The sequence below is a fragment of the Athene cunicularia genome (assembly GCF_003259725.1).
Source record: "Athene cunicularia isolate RWA chromosome 18 unlocalized genomic scaffold, athCun1 chr18_part1, whole genome shotgun sequence".
NCBI lineage: Eukaryota > Metazoa > Chordata > Aves > Strigiformes > Strigidae > Athene > Athene cunicularia.
In genome coordinates this window covers 5014773-5033562 of record NW_020799123.1, presented here as the reverse complement: position 1 = coordinate 5033562, position 18790 = coordinate 5014773, and the positions used below count along the sequence as shown (strand labels likewise).

Sequence of the window (18790 nt, the reverse complement as noted above, 5' to 3'; positions counted from 1 at the left end):
AAAATTTCAAAGGAAGGTATGTTCCTGTGTTTAAAGGTTTATGTATTGGCACTGCTGCAGAGAAATAGGAAGTGCTGGAGAATAGCTCACATTCCCCAGTAATCACATGCCCCTCTCCAAGCATTTAAGCTTTCACTGGCCTGCTGCCAGCCTTTACTGTGATGCTCTTTTGGAGGTCAGCCTCTTCTCCATAGTACTTTAACCTTGAGGCAAACCAGTCATGTCCTGTGCAATTGGGGTCAGAAGCCAAGTTTCCTATCCTAGAAACTACTGAAGTTGATTCTAATTGCAGGGCACAATCTGTCAAACAAAGTGTTGTGCTCAGAGCTAGGTGGCTTCTGGGCCAGAACGGATTTCCATCTGTCTTGCCTGGAACACAGGCAGAGCAAACACTCATTTTCTCTGTAGAATAACTTTGCACATGCATGTAATGTGAACAAGTTAAAGTGAAATTGCAAATCAGTCTGACACTGCTGTTGCCCCCTCCAAGTCAGCTCAGGTCTGTGTATACTGAAGAGCAACTCACAGCAGCACGATTATAAAGTCTGTCCTAGATGTTCCACCTTCAACTTAGACCACAGCAATGTCAGTTGGTTTTTTTTTTCTAACCAGCAATTTGATAATTGGTCTCCTAGTCACAAGCCAGCCTAACCTGAGTGATCAGGCTTTCCCAGCTTACTCCAAAGGAAAGGAAGACTAAAATTATTTTATTTACATTCAGCATGTTTGGGTTTTCTGGTTGGTTTGTTTTGTTTTCTGTTTGGTTTTTTTTTTTCTTGAGAAAGGAGTGGTACTTGCTCAACTTCTCTATTCTAGTTTCTCATTTAAGAGATTCATGCCTCAAGGTTGTGGAGAGGCTGCAATTGAAGTTAGTCTTGCTCACTCGTCAGTGGAGTGGTACTGTGCCTTGTGGTCTTCTGGGTTCTCTGGACTTCTTGAATGGAGGAAAAGAATTAATGATCCTCTTGTGAGTGTCTGGGAGTCAGGTGTAACTCAAACTCTGACACTGGCTATGCACTTTCTCCTCAAATCTGACCCTGGTCATTCAATTCTTCTCTGAAGATGGACATTCAGGCTCCTGTACAAGAATCAACTATTACATAGTTCCAGCTGGGCAAATTTATTTAAGCAAACCACAGATGACTTGTATCTGTTTTAAAGAAACCACTGTTCCAATTAAAGTACTATTGAGACATGCCTGTGGTTATTAAAGATCATCTATTACAGATAAAAGATGGAGTGTTAGCCATTGTCTTCAGGTAAGATTCTCTATCCCCAGACTGTTTTGCCTGCTCAATCAGTATACCTTTTACCATCAGAAATCTGAATAAAGTTGTGTTAAATCATTGAAGAGTTTAATTTTTATCTGAATGAAGATTACATCTCTTCATGTAGCAAAATGGTTTTTGAGTGGTTAAGAGCCAGTCCCCTTCCAGTTTCATTACATGCAGCTGTATGCAACAATCAGGCCACTATAATTTTGCTAGTAAAGCTTCTCTGACCACTTTTCTGAAATGAAAATGCCCAGCTATTGAATAGTACCCATGCAGGAAGGGTACACCCAGGGGGATAAAGTAGTGATCTGTATAGAAAGACCCTATGTGGGTGGCTTGACTGGTCACATACCTCATGAGAATAGAGGTTTCTGTGTCTGGCTGTTTCTTCTGGTGAAGGTAGAGGTTCTTTGCTTGGTCTAGTAAATTGGTTACCATAGTTGCATAACGCAACAGTGAATTACCAGTAAAATTCCGCTTATCTGGAAGATTGCTTCATAGCCTGTTTTGAATCTCCTGTTTTATTTACAAGGTCTAAGTTATTTTAATGAAATATTAAAATATTAAAGTAACTTTATTCATGCTTGAAAACACTGGATGCTGAAGCTGTGATTCACTAACTTGGTAACCTAGACATTTATGTTCCAATACAGAGGAGGCTTGCTTCAGAGCTTCCTGTCCCCCAGTAACTCCTTGCCTCTGCTTTTTGCTTTTTCTTCTATCCCTTAACTTGGTTCTGGTTTGGTGCAGTCTTAAGCAAATACTGTATGATGCTTTTTTTAGTATGATTCAAATTTGTCAAGAATGCTTTATGAATATATATATATATCTCTATATATATATATCTCCAAAGAAATACTTGCTAAAGGTTAGTGTTTTACTGATACTTAGTTGTAGGTGCATCTAAATGGATCATCCTTTCAATATGCTACCTGTGAAATCCTTTTGATTTCTGGTTTGTATGCGAATAGAAAAATGAGCACTTCCTTGATTTGCATACACTTCACAGAGGATGTAAACTAAAACTATGAAATGTGTGTAAACTTCTTAAATTATGAGGAAAAAGGAATTTTTTTCTGAAATTGTTACTGTTTTCTTTAGGTTGGTTTTGATATCTTCTGTAACTTTTAATAGCAGAGATGATAATTAGTTCTAAATCCTGTTAATGAAAGTGATACTAATATGCATAAACCTAACTAGTCAGGGCACACTTAGCATGAATTTCTCCAAAACTTTCTCTGCAACAGCTACCTGGAATCGTACTTGTTGCAAACGGTATCCTGTGATTGACAGCAAAGATAACATCTCAAAGTGTATGTGGTTCGGGATGATGTTTTGTGCAGTAAGGTTATTTTGATATCAGTAGGACTTCTAATGCTATCCCTGCATGGGGGCCTCAAAGGAAAGAAGTTTAAGCACAAGCAAGCCAAACCTTTTTTTTTAAGATGAATACCAAAGCTTTAGAATGTGGTGCAGATGCTGTGATGAGATTGCTTGAAGATGTGTCCAGTTTCAGTGCCTGCTTTTCCAAACGACCTGGATGATACAATGAGCAGTATGCTTGCTAAGTTTCACGTGGCACTATAACATATCTCTGAGTGCATTACACCTCACAGGGACTCCAAGCTATTTTACAAGAACTAGCCTGCAGCCTAGCTATTAGGGTGGTTTAAAATGCTAAGCTATGCATTTGGTCTATATTTGGAATGTACTTAAAGCCAATAGTGATCAACACAGTAACCATGGAAATGCTGCCTGAAGTAAAGAGATGAACAGAAATGCCAGTATTTGTGTTAGTGCTATTACATTCACTTGCAAGTGCTTTCTAGCGGTGGTAACACATGAAAGATCCTGTTGTCAGAAACCCAGGGTGGTGTGTGATGTGTTGTGTAAGCAGCATTCTACTGCAAGCTACTGAGAATAGTTTCATTTATAATACCATTTCAGTGGTATTTCATGATTTTTGTGATTGGCGGCATACATAAACTATTGTTATGCCTGAGATAACATGAAGCTGTTCCTTTTATGCTGCAGAAGACTTCAAAGACATCAAATAGGTGTGAAGTAGCCTGGACTGTGTCTGCAGAGCTGCGTGGAGATGAGCGTTGATACTTCCTGTCAGGTGTAACAGAGCTTTGTTCCTTGTCAAAAGCCACAGGGTCTCTGTTCTGAAAAATTGTTTTGCTTCCCCTGTGCACATCCCGTACACGTTCCGGGTGAGTGGTGGCAAGTGCTGTTTGCAGTGATGATGATCCAGAAGGAAACAAAAATTCCCTCTAAATTCTTATCGTCTCAGCTAGTTACCTCATTTGAGCTAGAATAGCACAAGAATAGCTTCTGTGCTGTTTCCTGACTCTGTGCATAGAGATTTTTAATTTATTGAATCAAAGCTCTTCATACGGGATTACAAAGCAGCTATTCAATTTGAGTTTGGTCTGAATACTGGGTTAATTTGTTATGGTTGTGGGTAGTGTCCTCATTTTTTTCAGACACTTTCTGTTTCAGGAATTTGCAGAAAGGATGTGAAGGTCAGCAGCTTTCTTGCTGTGTTTTTAGGATTTGAGCAGCAAATTGCTGTGCCTGCTTTGCATGTGGCAGGCCTGTTATCCTCTTTGGTAGAACAAATAGGTATTGTTTGTTCTGTGATGGCATCCACAAGATTACTTTAACAGCTTTTAGCTCTGTTCATATACCACCTAGGAGTAGGGTATATTTGAAATGTGCAAAAACCATAACTAGATACCTACTTAACTTCAAAGTACTACGGGTGTCTAATACAGCTAAATACAAAAAGGGACAGAACAGTCTTGCTCTATTCTTCATATGAAGTATTGAAGCCTGAGGCTTTATTATAGTTAAACTAAGGAGTAAATTTGTATTGGAATAAATCTCAGCCTCCCTTTTTCTGTGTGGATGTTTGCAAGGTATAAGTGAGTCATAGCAATGTAGGATCTGAAATCCTTTTCAGTGAAACCTGATTAGATCAAGAGGACCCCTTTAAACAAGCATGAGCATCTAAAGAAGACAAGGAGGAGCAGGGATTATGCTCTTCTGTACACCCAGTAAAAATTTTTCTTTCATGCAGAACTCTTGAGTGGCAGAGGTGCTGTCAGTGGTAAAAATTTAATGGCTTTGGTGAGTGCCAGGAAAATAAATGTTTTCTTGTCCACCTCTGCTTGGTTTCATTTCCATCGACTCCTGGTTTCCTGCAGAACTTCTCAGGAATTTAATTTCCATTCTGCAAAAGGAGAAGTGATAGAGCTCAATTTACTGCCTTGAGTGTCTTTCAAATGCTTTTGTAGAGACAAGGATACTATAAGCAGCATGTCATACTCCAGCAAGATCAAGTGAAGCCCTGCTGACGTTAATGAAATGGTTTCTGTAGTTACCTTCAGTGTTTGTATGGTCATATGGGCTGCTTAGAGCTTAAGTTGTTTAACATCTGTGGGTGCTTGAAGCACAGGCAATGCTTTGAGACCTGTGCAGGATCCAAGAATGTCTGTATGGTCATGTCTGATTCAGTGCATTAGTCTCTCTTGAATCAGTTGGGCCTTTGATCTTCTGAATATGAGATGTAGACCTGGGCTATGAATTTGAGTACCTCTTCAGTGCAATATCATTATAAGAATCTGAATATCATGCTGCAGTAAGTTCTTGAACCATGAACAATTTTTCTTCCCAGATACTCTACCTGAAAGCTCTGTTTACAACACTGGAGAACATCTGAGAATGTTTTTCAAGCTTGCTTTTCTCACTGTTTGAGAAATTAATTAGTCTTCAATTAGAATTCACAAACAGAATCAGTGCAGAGTAGATTCTTGTTAGTACTTGCCTCATAATTTGTATAATAATGTGTATTTGTGTGGTCTGTAACTAAAAAACCCACAAAAATCAAACCTTAAAAAACTAAAAAGCCATTGTAGTTCAAGGATTTGATGCATAAATATATAAAACTTTAACAGCCTCCTTTATGAAAAGTTTAGACTAACTCCATCATTATGAAACTTTAAAGCTAGGATCTATTTCTGCAAAGTAGAAGCAGTTGGGCAGTTTTGGGCAATTACTGGGGAATGGTTTGCTTTGGTAGACTGTATGTGAACAGTGCAGCACTGCTTGTTCCCAGTGCTGTGAGCTTACACTCACTTAATACACTAATGATCATTTAATCAGAAGGTCCTAGGTCAATAGCACTCTTCACACTTGTGTACTAAACAAGAACTTGTTAGCCTCTAAAATGAAGCAGAATGCTTGTCTTACTGATACTGACTTGTCCTATTGATTTTTCTGTGTAACTTATAAAAGGGTTATTTATTTTATCTTTGACATACTTAAGTCAATTATTACTTAAGAGGTCAAACTGCATCTTGTTTCAGAGAACAGAGGGTGAAGACAGTGTATCCTGTTCCTGAGTGACTCGTGCCACAGAAGGGTAAAATGCTTCTGGACTGTAGTGGAGGGAGGATAGAGGAGGGACTAAGTAAAATAAGATCAGGATGTAGTTGCCAGTGTAGTGAATGTGATGGGGAAAAAAGGCAAGGAGTTGTGCAGTTTTTTTCCTGTAGTTTAGGATAAGGGGCTACTCACCTTTGCCAGGTGAATGTCACTGGGTTCCCATTTGAAGAGGTTCCACCGGATTACACCCCACGGCAGGGTGCAGCCGTCCCCTCGGAGCCATCTGCATGGCTCGGATTGAGTGTGCTGCCAGTTCTGCTCTGCTGTTCGCACCCTTCTCAAGTACAGCTCCGTTTGTGAAAGCTGGATTTTCCTCTCTCCAGTGAAATTCTGCTCTTTGTAGAGTGGAAGTTTTTTTTCCTGTTCCAAAATGAATGTGTTAAAAGGAAGGTATATTCAAATGTGGGGCATCAGGACTTAGTTTCTTTTTCAACAAAGCAAGATAGAACACAGCACCTTCCTTTTTGATGGATGCTTACTGCCTGCTTAATTTATCTTGATTCTTACAAATCTTTGAAGTAGCTCATTCAGGTGAAGGATTATATATAATTTTTAATTCAGACGAAGGGCTTCCACACAAGGTATTTCCTGATGTACCTTCTCATAGCTTAAATCCTGTTCAGTGATAAGTTGTTATGCAAACATTTTGTTTGTTGATCTTGCTGTGATAGTCAGCAAGTTAACCATTGGTGAATCTTGCTGGAAAAGCATTGGAGCATGTTGTCTTCTCGTTCTAATTTAAGCTTTCTAAACACATTTTTGAAAAGTAGAAAAATGCAATGGAAGGCTTAAACTCTCTTTTTCCCCTTTTAAAGTCAGTCATAGTGTCCTTTATACTGTTAAGAAAAGTAGGAAGGTCTCTCTCATCTAATATCCACTTTTACAGATCCCAATTGTGCAGTGGTTGTTATCCCAGTACTATGAAAATCTGACTAGTTGTATCTTGATGGTGTAGACTGGGCCAAGATTTAGACAAGTCAAAAAACAAGTTGGTAAAACTACCTCGTATTTGTGCGTATAGAAAATTTTTGTGTTTCAGATGATATCCAGCCATTCATTCATGGGTCTGAATCTGCCTTTTCATGCTGGCTGGGTTGTCTGTAGTCCCCATAAGCCTCATTTGTAGTCTTGTGTAACTAAAGCCTTCTTGGTCTTTTCTAGAGAGCATGAGTTCTTAGGACTGAGGCACTGCCAAGCAGCCTTTGTTTCCCAGCAATAAGAAAATAACTTCTCTCTTTGTAAATGAGAACATTTAATGAAGTGAAAACACAGTGGAGAAAAACCACTTAAGCCTACTTTGAACAAGGGCTGCTGTGGAGAGCTGTACTGATGGGGGAAGTTAACTGCGAAAAAAAAGCAGAGTTTAACTGTGCTGCTTGCATGGCAGCAGGGGTCTGGGTTGTAGCAGTGGAGAACTTTAAGAGGACTGTTTGTCCTTCAGAACTAGTTTCACAGAGATGTTCCTTTCCAAAGAGCTGACTTACCTGTATATAAAAGATGAATTTTCTTTCCCAGGCTGCAGTCCGGTTCATGTTTTCCCTTTCTGGTGCTTGGGAATGCTACCTTACAAAAAAAATATTTCTAGAGCTTTTTTGAGGTACATCCGCTCTAACCATCTGCTTTCTTCCACACACGCCCCCAGGCTGATTACTAACGTGAACTAACATCCATGAGATGCAGTGGCACTGAGATACACGTCTTTGTAGAAATATAATGATTTTTAAACATACGTATTAAAAGGAATGGTAAATAGCTATGAACAGCATTACGTGGGGGATGAGGAGTTATTTGCTGATTTGGAGACTTAATCCAGAATTTTTTTTTCCAAATGCAGCAGCCAAGAATTTGAAACCTCTTGGTTGGCCTCCCATGAGTCAGTGTTTCTCCTATTGATCTCAGTGCTCTAATGCAGGGGGAGGAGGGGGATATGGTGATATGCAGGAATGACCCAGCTGCTGGAATGCAGCCTGTCAAGCTAGGGCAGCATGCTGCTTGAGTGACCCTTCTTGTTACTTGTGTGTTTATGAAAATTCAGAAATTCCACATACTCGACGTGGCTAGGAAAGCATGGTGAATGTCGGTGTGCACTTGCAGATGAGTACCCAAACGTGGTCAAGTATTGCAGAAATTCGAGTTTGTATGTGGCACACACAAAGTGCAGCTGATTGGATTTGATTGTCAGGATAAATCTCTTCATGGGTTCTCTTGAGGTGCCCTTGGAGAATGTTGTGCTACTCTTAGAAGGTCACTGTTCTAGAAATTTTGAACAGAAAACATCAAAAACTTAAAAAATCTTAACAGCTTTTTTCATGCAATTAAGCTATTAAGAAAGCACTCAATATGCTTAATTTTCTGAATGGTGACTAAAATTCCTACTTATTTCACTAGGCTAGCAGTTCTATTTGGAGGATTCGGCTACTATAATAGCACAGTGTAAGATTGTTTGCAAGCTTTTTCAGACCTTTTTTCTTTTAAGTACAGAAGTTAGTTTTAGTCATCTAATGAAACTACTGAACAATCCCTATCCTTTAAGGCAGGAGCCTGGGAATATATTAATCTGCCCAGAGAAGCTGAGTAACTCATCTGCATAAATGACTGACTTTACCCATTTAGGACTGAGCACATGCCTATTACCAAGGTATTTCATTAGCCCTAGGCATGGTTTGAGAAGCTAAAAGCCAGAAGAGTCTTTGGTCCTCCTGAAAATTGGGTTGGGGTCATACCTAAATGCTGTTCTAAAGGCGGTATTTTGAAAGGATCCCACTATTGCTGATACTAGAATTCCAAACTGTAAGGGCAGCAGCAGCAAGAATAATTCCCTTGGGTATGAAAAACGACTGCAATAGGTTTAAAATAGTCTCACTTTTGAATTGCTTTCATGTCTTTAAACACAGCTGAAATACTAGCAAAGGTAAAAGTAAAATAAATCCCGTTATTTTGTCTCTACTCTGAACATGAGTTGCTAAGGGAAGCAGTTGGAAAAGAAGCTTTAATACAGTGCTATTTTGGTTGAAATTATGCTTGTCAGTGTTCTTACTGTTAACATGCATTAGGAAAGTTAAGGGTTTATATAATGAGCCCGTTAAAGTTGAAGTTCAAGCTGCTTCACCATACTGTGTTTTTCTTGATGCACAATGCCAGCTTCTAATGTATCAGAGTACACAAATGTTCCAGAGGCTGGTGGGAAATTGTAAAAGTACATTATTAAGGAACAACAGAATTGCAGGCTTAAAATGATTTTTTTAAATGTCTATGCATAGATGTCCCTCTTTGACTAAGAGGTCTTGGACTTTTCATGTCAAGCCCAGTGCCAATTGTAGAGGCTTTGAGGATGAGCACGCCTGTGCTTTTTACTTGTGGAACATAACAGAATCTCCACATGCTGTATTTTTTAAATGCAACAGAAAAAAATGGTAAAATTAAGTAACATCCTTAGATGCATGTAGTCCTACAGCAGCAGCATTTAATTCTTGCATTGAGTCTGTTAGGATTACTGCAGTTGCTTTGCTTTTGAGGAACTAATTGTCTTTTGTGATTGTATCGATGTAGTACAATTGAAATCCTGAGAGAAAGGTGTGTAATATCTAATGATATTATTTGTAGAGGCTCCTACAATACAGGAAAAATGTGTGGTATCTTATTATATACTCTGCTTTATGAGACTACAAAAGGAATGTTGGATAATGCAGTTCAGTTATTTCCTGCCTGCAAAGCTGGACTTGAGACAGAATTTCTGGTTCAAAATACCTCAATAACGGAGAAAAATCCATTTCGTTCTATTAGAAAAGAAGAAGCAGTGTTTGATCTTTAATCTTCTCACGCTCTTTTAATAGCCTCAGTCTTGGCGATGCATGTGCTGCTTTGACTCATGTGTCTCTTATTGTGTTGTACCACAAATTACAAGTTTTCTTCATCTGTTGTCTTGGTCCATGGTGAAGTGAGATCTTTTAGTGTCCTATAGTTTTTAGCAGCTTTTTCCAGCCTACTCTGTAGCTTGGAAGAGAACTGTTTGCCACATATAGAAGAGACAGCTATGCTTAAATCAGATTGAAGAAAAAGTGATTATAGTAAACCATAGCCACATCAAAATATTCAAACAAGGCTGTGCTGAGAAATGATGCATTACAAGAACATATTGGCAATGGTACATAAAGAAATAAAACCAGCCTAATCTAAGAGCCCAATAAAATTGACTGTGAACAGTTTTCAATACTCTGAGCATGTTCCTTAGGGAGAAAGAATACTGTGTCACTGTTAATCTCTTTGAAACCTTCAAGTATTTTGTTGCTCTAAGCATTGAGCTTGCCAACTTTTGGCAGATAATTAGTTTGTTCTCTTCCAAATTGAACACATTCAATTCAGTCTTACCATTCAGAACAACAAAGTCTTATTGGGCATTTTTTTTCTCACTGTTCAAGAAACACGAGCAGGTAATGTTGTAATTTGAAAATGTTCACAGGGCAAATGGGAAGCATTTTGAGGACTGAGAAATGCATCAATATGTTCAATGAAGGAGGCTTGTAAAAGCTTGGCATAGAGGAGGCAACTCAGGGAAAATTCATTGTGACTTAAAAAGTAAAAAAGACTCTGAAAATAGTAAGAAAAATATTGAGTATCTGCTTCCCCTTTTGTCTGTAAAATAATTGTAACACAAGGTCCTTAAATAAAAGTATTAAATGAAGCAATCTGAAAAATAGAAGTATTTCTCAATCCTTCTTCTGGAAACCTTATTTTCTGACTTAGGACCACATTTAACTACAGTCAATCTAGTTAAGACAGGAATTAATTTAGAAAGCATGCTGAGACTTATTCAGGGAGAGGGCTGACATATTCTTGAATGACTGTAGAATGTACAGCCTTCTGTCCAGAACAAGAGCCTCAGAAAAGAAATAAGAAACTTCTTATACCATATTAATAAGACTCATCCTCCCTTTCTCTTGGAGCTGTGAAAGGCTTTTTCCCACTGCGTGCTATTGTGTTACCACACTAATGCGCTGTCACTTCTATTGTGCACACATCTCTGAACCCAGGAATTATTTCTATTCTTAATTTAAACAAAACCAGCTGTGCATAGATGAAAAGTCTGAAAAATGGAGCATGTGTACTCACTCACTGGTTGTACTTCTAGTATGTTACAGAGGAGCTTTACGAACTCGGGACAATCATGCTGCAAAAGCGGCTTAAAAATATGCACGAGGGGGAGAAAAGCTGACACTGTTCTAGTGCATTGCACCACTGACACCAGACTAACACTGCATTCAAACTATGTTTGAACACGGGTAACAAACTAAGTATTTTAATTCTTACAAAGGGAGAATTAAGAGACCTTTCTCTTCCTGTGCCACCATTGTATACTTTCTGCAGCTGCTGCTTATTTTCTTCCACACCCTCTCCTGTTGGTGCTCCAACCCCGTTATATTCAGAGCAGTTAAAAACATGTAAGAGGACAAAGTGGATATTTTAGCTCTTAAAAAATTGTTTCATGTTCTGTTCTCAGATTTACTTTTTGTGTTACTGAAGCTTACTTCTGCACTGGGACACCTTGCAAATCCTACCTTTTCACCAAAGCCAACTAGGTTCTGACAATAGCAAAAATTAAAGAATTCAGAATGTGGGTAGAAGGCTAAATAATTAGTTACTTTACTGTTACCTCATGAGGGAAAAAAAGCCAAAGAGAAGTGGAGGTACACTTGTGACTATGAAAGAAAAGGGAAAAAAAAGAACATTTGTGTTGTATTCTTGAGCCACAGTGGTTCTAAAACAAAAATTCACCAAGTTTACATTTTTCTTACCTGTTTTACTGATCCCAGATTCTCAACTACCTTTTCTGAGTGTGTCTGATTTGATACCATCTTCTCTGTGTGTGTTAAGTATTTGAGATGACCTTATTTACATGACTGTAGTCTTTAACCAGATTCAAAGCTATTGCTTGCTCTGCATTATTGCAAAAAGTTTTGAAATGGCCTCACTGTATTGGAAAGACTAAACTGTATGTTGTTGGGCAAAACTGTAAGCTGATAAACTGTGCAGTGAAATCAGTATGAATGCTCTGTGCACAGGGAGCTTGAGACCCCTATTAGCTTAAGAAATAGGTTTGAAATATTTTTATTAGACCTTTGCGAGCTGTATGGAAAAACCTCTAGACAGCTTGGTGAAACATCGATAATTAACATGAGGGGTTTTTTTAATCCAACACATAATTGTTTTGTCGTCTGGTATTTTAGAACTAGAGGGTCGTCTTTTCCTGTTACTCTGACAAGAGGACTGTTAGTGTACATAATGAACAATTCCCTTTTTTCAGGGAGGGGAGAAATGAAGTATTATGTGTGTTTTAAAAATTGTTTTACCTGGAAAGGGCTGTGTTAGGAACGTATTAATAAATGGCTTGTTTGGAATGCACTGTGACTTTCAGCTATGATGTGGGCTCCAGAAAGGCTCAATCCCTTCTGTGAAAAGTATGAAGGGCGTTGTGCCTCCAAATGCTGGTGATGTCGACAAAGGAACCCTATGTACACCCTCATAAGTTTGTGATGACTCTTTTCTTCTCTTCCATCTTTATAGGCATATGAAAGAAGGTTTCCTACATGTCCTCTGATCCCAATGTTTGTAGCCAGTGACACTGTAAACGAATATAAGAGTGAGGATGGAGCTATCCATGTGATTGAACGGCGCTGTAAGCTGGATATAGATGCACCACGGCTATTGAAAAAGGTGATTAGGTTTAAAGTACCTGGTTTATACTTTTGGATATCCTTTCACACAAATAATATACCTTAATGGAATCTGTGTCATCTTCCTCAGATTGCAGGAGTGGATTATGTCTACTTTGTCCAGAAGAATTCTTTGAACAGACGAGAAAGGACTTTGCATATAGAAGCCTACAATGAAACCTTCTCTAATAGAGTCATTATTAACGAACACTGCTGTTACACAGTGAGTAACAGGCTCTTGGTGGTGCCACAGATGGAGCTAAGTCAGTGTTTAGATTTCAGGACTCATAAACAGAAGTTGGGTTGTTCCTTGACTTTTGCCTTGCAAGAAAAAATAACCAACACACCACCATGAGTGATAATTGTTGTTAGTGTTAAATGTAACACACTTGCTTGAAGAACTGAAACAAGTTTGGCACCCTCTTGCTTGAGCATCTTCTCGGAGAGCAGAACACAACATAATTTGCTGTATTTGACAGCTCTGTTTGGGCAAATCTGCAGTCTGTAGTAGCAGTGTGGAACTTGGTGAGGCTGATGATACCCTGACAGAACTGTTAAAGGAAAGTTCGACATAGCTTATTTGCCTTCTGCTCAGCTAAGACAAATGTTCTTCGAGTCCTCTGTGTTTTAACCTATTTCCTTCCATTGTTCTTGGTCTTCAGTGCAGACTTTTTCTGATACAGAGGAGTCTAGTGGTGTGCTTACTGCTATGCTCTGGTCATGCGTTTTTCTGAGTGGCTTAGCCAGTACTCATAGGCTTATACAGCACACATGTATAGCAGTAAAACTTCAGATCAATGTTAAAGGTCAAATCAAAGCTAGCAAACGTAACCAATTCATTTGAATCATTCTTTTTACGTGCAGGTGATAACATTTTCTGTTGTGTACAGACCCATGGTTAAAAGGTCACTAGATGTTAAACCCACTTGACACTATTATCTGATTATTTTTAAATTATTATTTCTGCAATTATTTCCAAGGAACATTTAAAAATACTTTTCTCCCTGCAATTTCTTTGTGGAAGATCTGTTTAAACAAGGGAAATGCTATACAGAAAAGTGCATGTGGTAAACATGTATAAAACACAATTTCTCCTTGCCCTATTTGATCAAGCAATTAGTAGGTAAATGCAAAGCCAGAATTTTAATTCAAGAATAAATTGGTTTTAACAGTTCATTCATAAAATTATTTTATGATTGAATTTATGAAAGGACAGGAAGTTTCTTAAATGTTATTACAATTTAGACTTGTTTAGGCTGTACAAGCTATTCTTGTACCCCCCATTCCCTAATGCAGATGAAGCAAATGAAGGGAAATGGTTCTTTTTCTGTAGCTGTCTGAAGTGTTGATACTGTTCCCAGTCAATTTTAGCATGTTTTGAGGGGGAGGGGAACGTTAAAGCAGTTGCGTGCTCAGAAATCCAGCCTTCCGGGATGCATAAATACAAATTCAGAGCCCAGCCTGGAAATTCCTTAGACAAGTCTCTTTTAGCTGAAGAGAGTTTAGAATACAGCTTTCCTTCAGAGCATCATCATCAATCATAGGATCATTTAGGTTGGAAAAGACCTTTAAGATTGAGTCCAACCATAAGTAGTAGCATCTCTGTTTCATAATTGTTTCTCCGCAAACTAAGATATAAGCCTAGAAGGAAGTTGGGAGTGCTGTAAGACAGCTTATTCAGCTGTCAACTGAAGAAGTTTTTCTGTAGCATTATCACAGGAGAACAGAGTAAAATAGTTTTCAGTCTACAAAATACTAAGTTACATCTTAGGTCAAGGGGGGAACCATCTATTGCAGTATGTCTGTTGCAGACATGTCTAGACTAGAGTGCTTGGAAATGCTTAGGCTCTACTTGCTGCAGTCCCCAGATTAGCTGGCCTTGGTTGATCAGTCTAACCTGTGGCAGTGGAAAGTTCACAGTGGAATATTTTACACTAGTCACAGCCCATATCTAGAATGACATAGTGTTGTATAGATGTGCTAGTCCTTTGGCTTTTGGCTGGTGCACTAGTATTTCTCCACCCTCCCCTTTCTTCTTAAGAAAAAAATGTGCTGTGCTAGCCATGGAACTATAGGAAGGCTTCTCATCTTTTTTTTTTTTGTGTTATCTTTTCTGAGCTGTGTTTTGCAAATGAAGCAAAAGACTGCAAATTCCACTTGAATGTTTTTGGCTATGTGAACCTGTAAAACAGTCATTTCAAATACTCCAAGAAAAAAAACAAAAACCCCAAAAAACAAAACCCCACAAAAAACAAATCACTAAATGGGCAACTAAGCTGTATGACCTCCTTTTCATTAATAGGTTCATCCTGATAATGAAGACTGGACCTGTTTTGAACAGTCAGCAAGTCTGGATATTAAATCTTTTTTTGGTTTTGAAAGCACAGTGGAAAAAATTGCCATGAAGCAGTACACCAGCAATATTAAAAAGGTGAGCTTGCAGTCAAAGGAGGTGCCTGGCTCCAAGTTACCAAAAGGGAACGTAGCTGCTGCTAAGTAACAGGCTGCTCTGCTCAAAAAGCTGGGCGGTTTGTTCTTTAGCCAGGGGCAGCATGTGTGTGTGTAGGTTTGTATTTTAAAGTGGAATCTTTAGAGAGGTCTGGCCACTTAATGGGTTTTCAACACAATCCTTTCTGTGTCTAAATGGATGTTTTTAATAGCTGAAGTAAACTTTCATTTTTGAAGGGAAAAGAAATAATAGAATACTACCTGAAGCAGCTGGAGGAAGAAGGAATAACTTTTGTTCCTCGTTGGACTCCTCCTGTTGCATGTAAATCGGAGAGCAGTACATCCCACACAAGACGACCAGTTTCACCCGCTATTAATATACCAGACTCTGCCACAAAGGAAGGCTTGAACAATAAGGAGATCCTCAACACCTCAAGCAGCCCCTCGGAGCCCACAGCAGGAACACCTGATGGTATGCTGGTCTGACTTGTTTTAGTGGGATTATTTGTACTGTAGGGACTCACAGCACTGTGATGCTTCTCACAGGCAGCTGAAAACCTTCACATTGGCTCTTTTTTTGTAACATACAATGTTAAAGTGCAGGCTAGCAAAGCAGTAACATGTGGGATAGCTAGGATAGCTGTTACGGGATGATCTTTCTAGTAAATGAACATCAGATACAAGTGGAAAAATTGAATGGCCACCTGTTTGCTCTGAAATTCAGGTATGGGTATTACTATAGGAATAATGGAGAGGAAAGGACTGAAGCTTCCCCGGTCTTCTGTTGTATCTTCCTACCCCTGTTAATAAGGGATTCTGGCAAAGTTCTTGCACTGGGAGATTTAGATCAAAGCTTCTCTTTAGGATTTCCAGAAGAAGCAAACCTTCTGGTGCCATGAATTGACAAGTCTGAATATACTGGCAAAATGCTTCGAGGAATATTTGGTTTTAATCCTTTTTTAGTTGCAGAAGGAGAATTAATCTTCTTGGTTTACCATTAGGATGATTGTGTATGTTGCCTTGCTCATCTCTTCATTGATTCAAAGAAACTTTTTTCAGTTGACAGCACAGACTCACAGCACCTGCTTCTCTGCTTCAGATATCAGCATGTAAGATCACTTGCTACTTTGACTAGGTCAGTTCAAGACCACTCTAATCACATGTCCATCTCCTTTCAGACAAGCTAGATGCAGACTACATCAAGCGGTATCTGGGTGACTTGACACCAATGCAGGAAAGCTGCCTCATTCGGCTGAGACAGTGGCTCCAGGAGACGCACAAAGGCAAAGTAAGTTACTGTTGATCTCTTGTGGTGCTGCCTCAGAACATGTGAGGTACAAGGTGGGCCTGATGAAACATCTTGCCACACCTCCTGTGGGTGTTCCTGTTAAGTGGCCCTTCATGATCAAAACCTAAATTAAGTCTATACAGTGGCAGTAGTAGTAGTTCATTGTGGCTGTCCAGCTGACTTTGCCTGCTGAGGTGCTTAAATGATTAGCATGACTGCCTCTCAATGTCAGTAACCAGCACAGGGGGGAGTAACATCAGTTTTGTAAATCTGCCTGGTTCTACAGTAACCTTATTTTTATGTTTGTTTTGGCCAGGCATATTCTCAAATCTATGTCTCTAAGTGCAGTACTGAAAGGGAAGCAGTGTGGCCAGTTAAATCACTGATAGCAAGGCTGGGGGATTTCCAGTGGTGTGTGATTTGCATGGATGTCTCAACTCCTTTTACTTAACAATGACATATGGTCTGTGTTTCATCCCTAGATTTATTTATATTGGACTGACTTAGTATGGTCAGACAGGTGTAAATGATTACATTAGAGTTAATGAAACTTTTGTATCTGTTATGTAGGTAGCTGCAGTACCTGACAGGGCTTGTGTTTTTGTTGCAAACAGACTGATTTGCTTGAGTAACTTCCACTGTTAGTTACCATCCTCCTGCATTGGTGCAGGGCTGCACATTTTTCAGCTTCTGTTGTTTGTTTTTTGGTTCTTGTTTCAAACCTTGAATACAAAATTGGGGTTGTATTTTTAATAGATCCCAAAGGATGAGCACATCTTAAGATTCCTGCGTGCGCGGGACTTCAACATTGATAAAGCAAGAGAGATCCTTTGCCAGTCGCTGACGTGGCGTAAGCAGCACCAGGTAGACTATATTCTAGACACCTGGAACCCTCCTCAAGTACTACAAGATTACTATGCAGGAGGCTGGCATCACCATGACAAAGGTATGTTCTGTAGGGTGCATATTGAGCAGCCTGTTTATGTTCTGAATTAAAGGTGATAGCAGTCCCTCTGTTAACCAGAGGTGACTGGAAGGATAGTCAGAACTTCTCAGTTGTTATGTACTAAATGCATTTCAGTTGATGTTGCCAGCTCCTTAGTTGGTGGAGGCGGGCTCCTAGGTCCTAATCTTTCTAATACCAATATATTTAACTCTTTAGAGAGCTCTGCTTTGCTGGTAGTGTAAAAAAAAAAAAAGTTAATTGCACTTCTGTAGTACTCTGAGATGCTAAGAACGGTGTTATGCAAATGTTGAGTACTCTCAGTGATTACAGATGTTTGTAAATAAGTATATCTTTCTAATCAAGTTATTTTTGATGTTGTATAAGTCTGCTGATGGCATAAATTAATACTTATATGGCATTACAATCAGCTTAAGTGGGATGTTGCAAAAACATCAGAGAGCAGGTTTATTTAAGACAGGAAGAGGCTTTGGCTGAATTCCCTTTGTATGGTAAGCCACAGCCAGATCTTTAGAACATGGATGACCATGCCTCACACCCCTATCACTCTGCTTGCTTTATCGTTCACTGATCTTGTTGCTAATACACATGTAGAAATGAAACGTTTTGGAATTTGTTGCTTGAGGCAAGCTGGGCTCTTCAGATAAGGAAATGATCTCTTACTGGGAGCTGTGTTCTGATTGAGTCTTTTCCCCACTAGGCACCATTGTTTCTGCTAGCTTTTCCTGTTACAAGAAGCATATGAAACAGGACAGGATGCTGTCAGCAGTAGTGACTGGGAGACAGGGAGGACACAGCAGAAGTTTAATCACTGTAAAGCTGAAGAGCTTGAATGGCTCTCCCCTGCTGCTTTGGGTTTGACAGACCTCAAACTGAGAAAATGAAAAATGAGAGTATGCTTGTAAAGATTGTAGGGAAAAAGACCTGTGAATAAGTTCTCCCTTTCTGTCAGTTCCTTGTCCTTACTTTGCAAAGACTTCCTCTGTCAATAGCACATAACTGAGTCCTGACAGTGAGTAGAAAGGTACAGAATGCATCAAAGAGTGGTTTAATGTTTTTCTGAGAAGTTCTTCTTGTGGTGAACTTCATGCCCCCCTCCCTTCGCCTCCAGTTCCTTTGATCTCTTTTGCAGCATGCCCACAAGTAAAGCATAGGCTTGTCAGTAATGGAAACAGAATTTCAAAACTGAGCAATTCTCTATAATTTAAAATTTTACAGTGGTAAGTTCTTTTTTTAAACCCTCTTTTCTACTATTGCTCTTTTCCTCCTACGTATGTTATATGTGCCAAACTTAAGCTAGCTGAATTCTGTATAGCTTTTAGCGCTAAAGCAAAGGCAGCAGTGATGAAGCCTGTTGTCCAGAATGAACTATTAGTGCAAAAGAATAAAAGTTGTTGTTTTGGCTTGTAATTAGCAGAGTTTTCTATACATCTGAGTGGCTTTTATTTTGACGGGACTGCTTCAATCAAATGGGTTTTTTAATTACAAAGCTCTAATGGAATATAAAATATGCTGTGATAATACGGCACTGTCAGTTGAGACTGCCCTTCACGTGTTGTTCGGGTGGACCAGGGTTAGTAAGCTATTGGTTGGGTTTTGGTTATGTGTGCATCTGTGAGGGAGGGAGACCTGCTATGAAACTTAATAGCACTGG

General features: G+C 39.2%; 1 protein-coding gene across 1 annotated transcript in view; it reads left to right on the top strand.

Annotated features, from left to right (window-relative positions):
- Positions 1 to 18790, top strand: part of SEC14L1 (SEC14 like lipid binding 1) — a 44321-nt gene that overhangs the window by 13815 nt on the left and 11716 nt on the right. Inside the window, exons 3-8 of the mRNA XM_026861039.1 lie at positions 12288 to 12437; positions 12528 to 12659; positions 14739 to 14867; positions 15122 to 15356; positions 16063 to 16172; positions 16929 to 17118. Coding sequence (XP_026716840.1) covers positions 12288 to 12437; positions 12528 to 12659; positions 14739 to 14867; positions 15122 to 15356; positions 16063 to 16172; positions 16929 to 17118 — 946 coding nt within the window. The remainder of the gene's footprint in view (positions 1 to 12287; positions 12438 to 12527; positions 12660 to 14738; positions 14868 to 15121; positions 15357 to 16062; positions 16173 to 16928; positions 17119 to 18790) is intronic.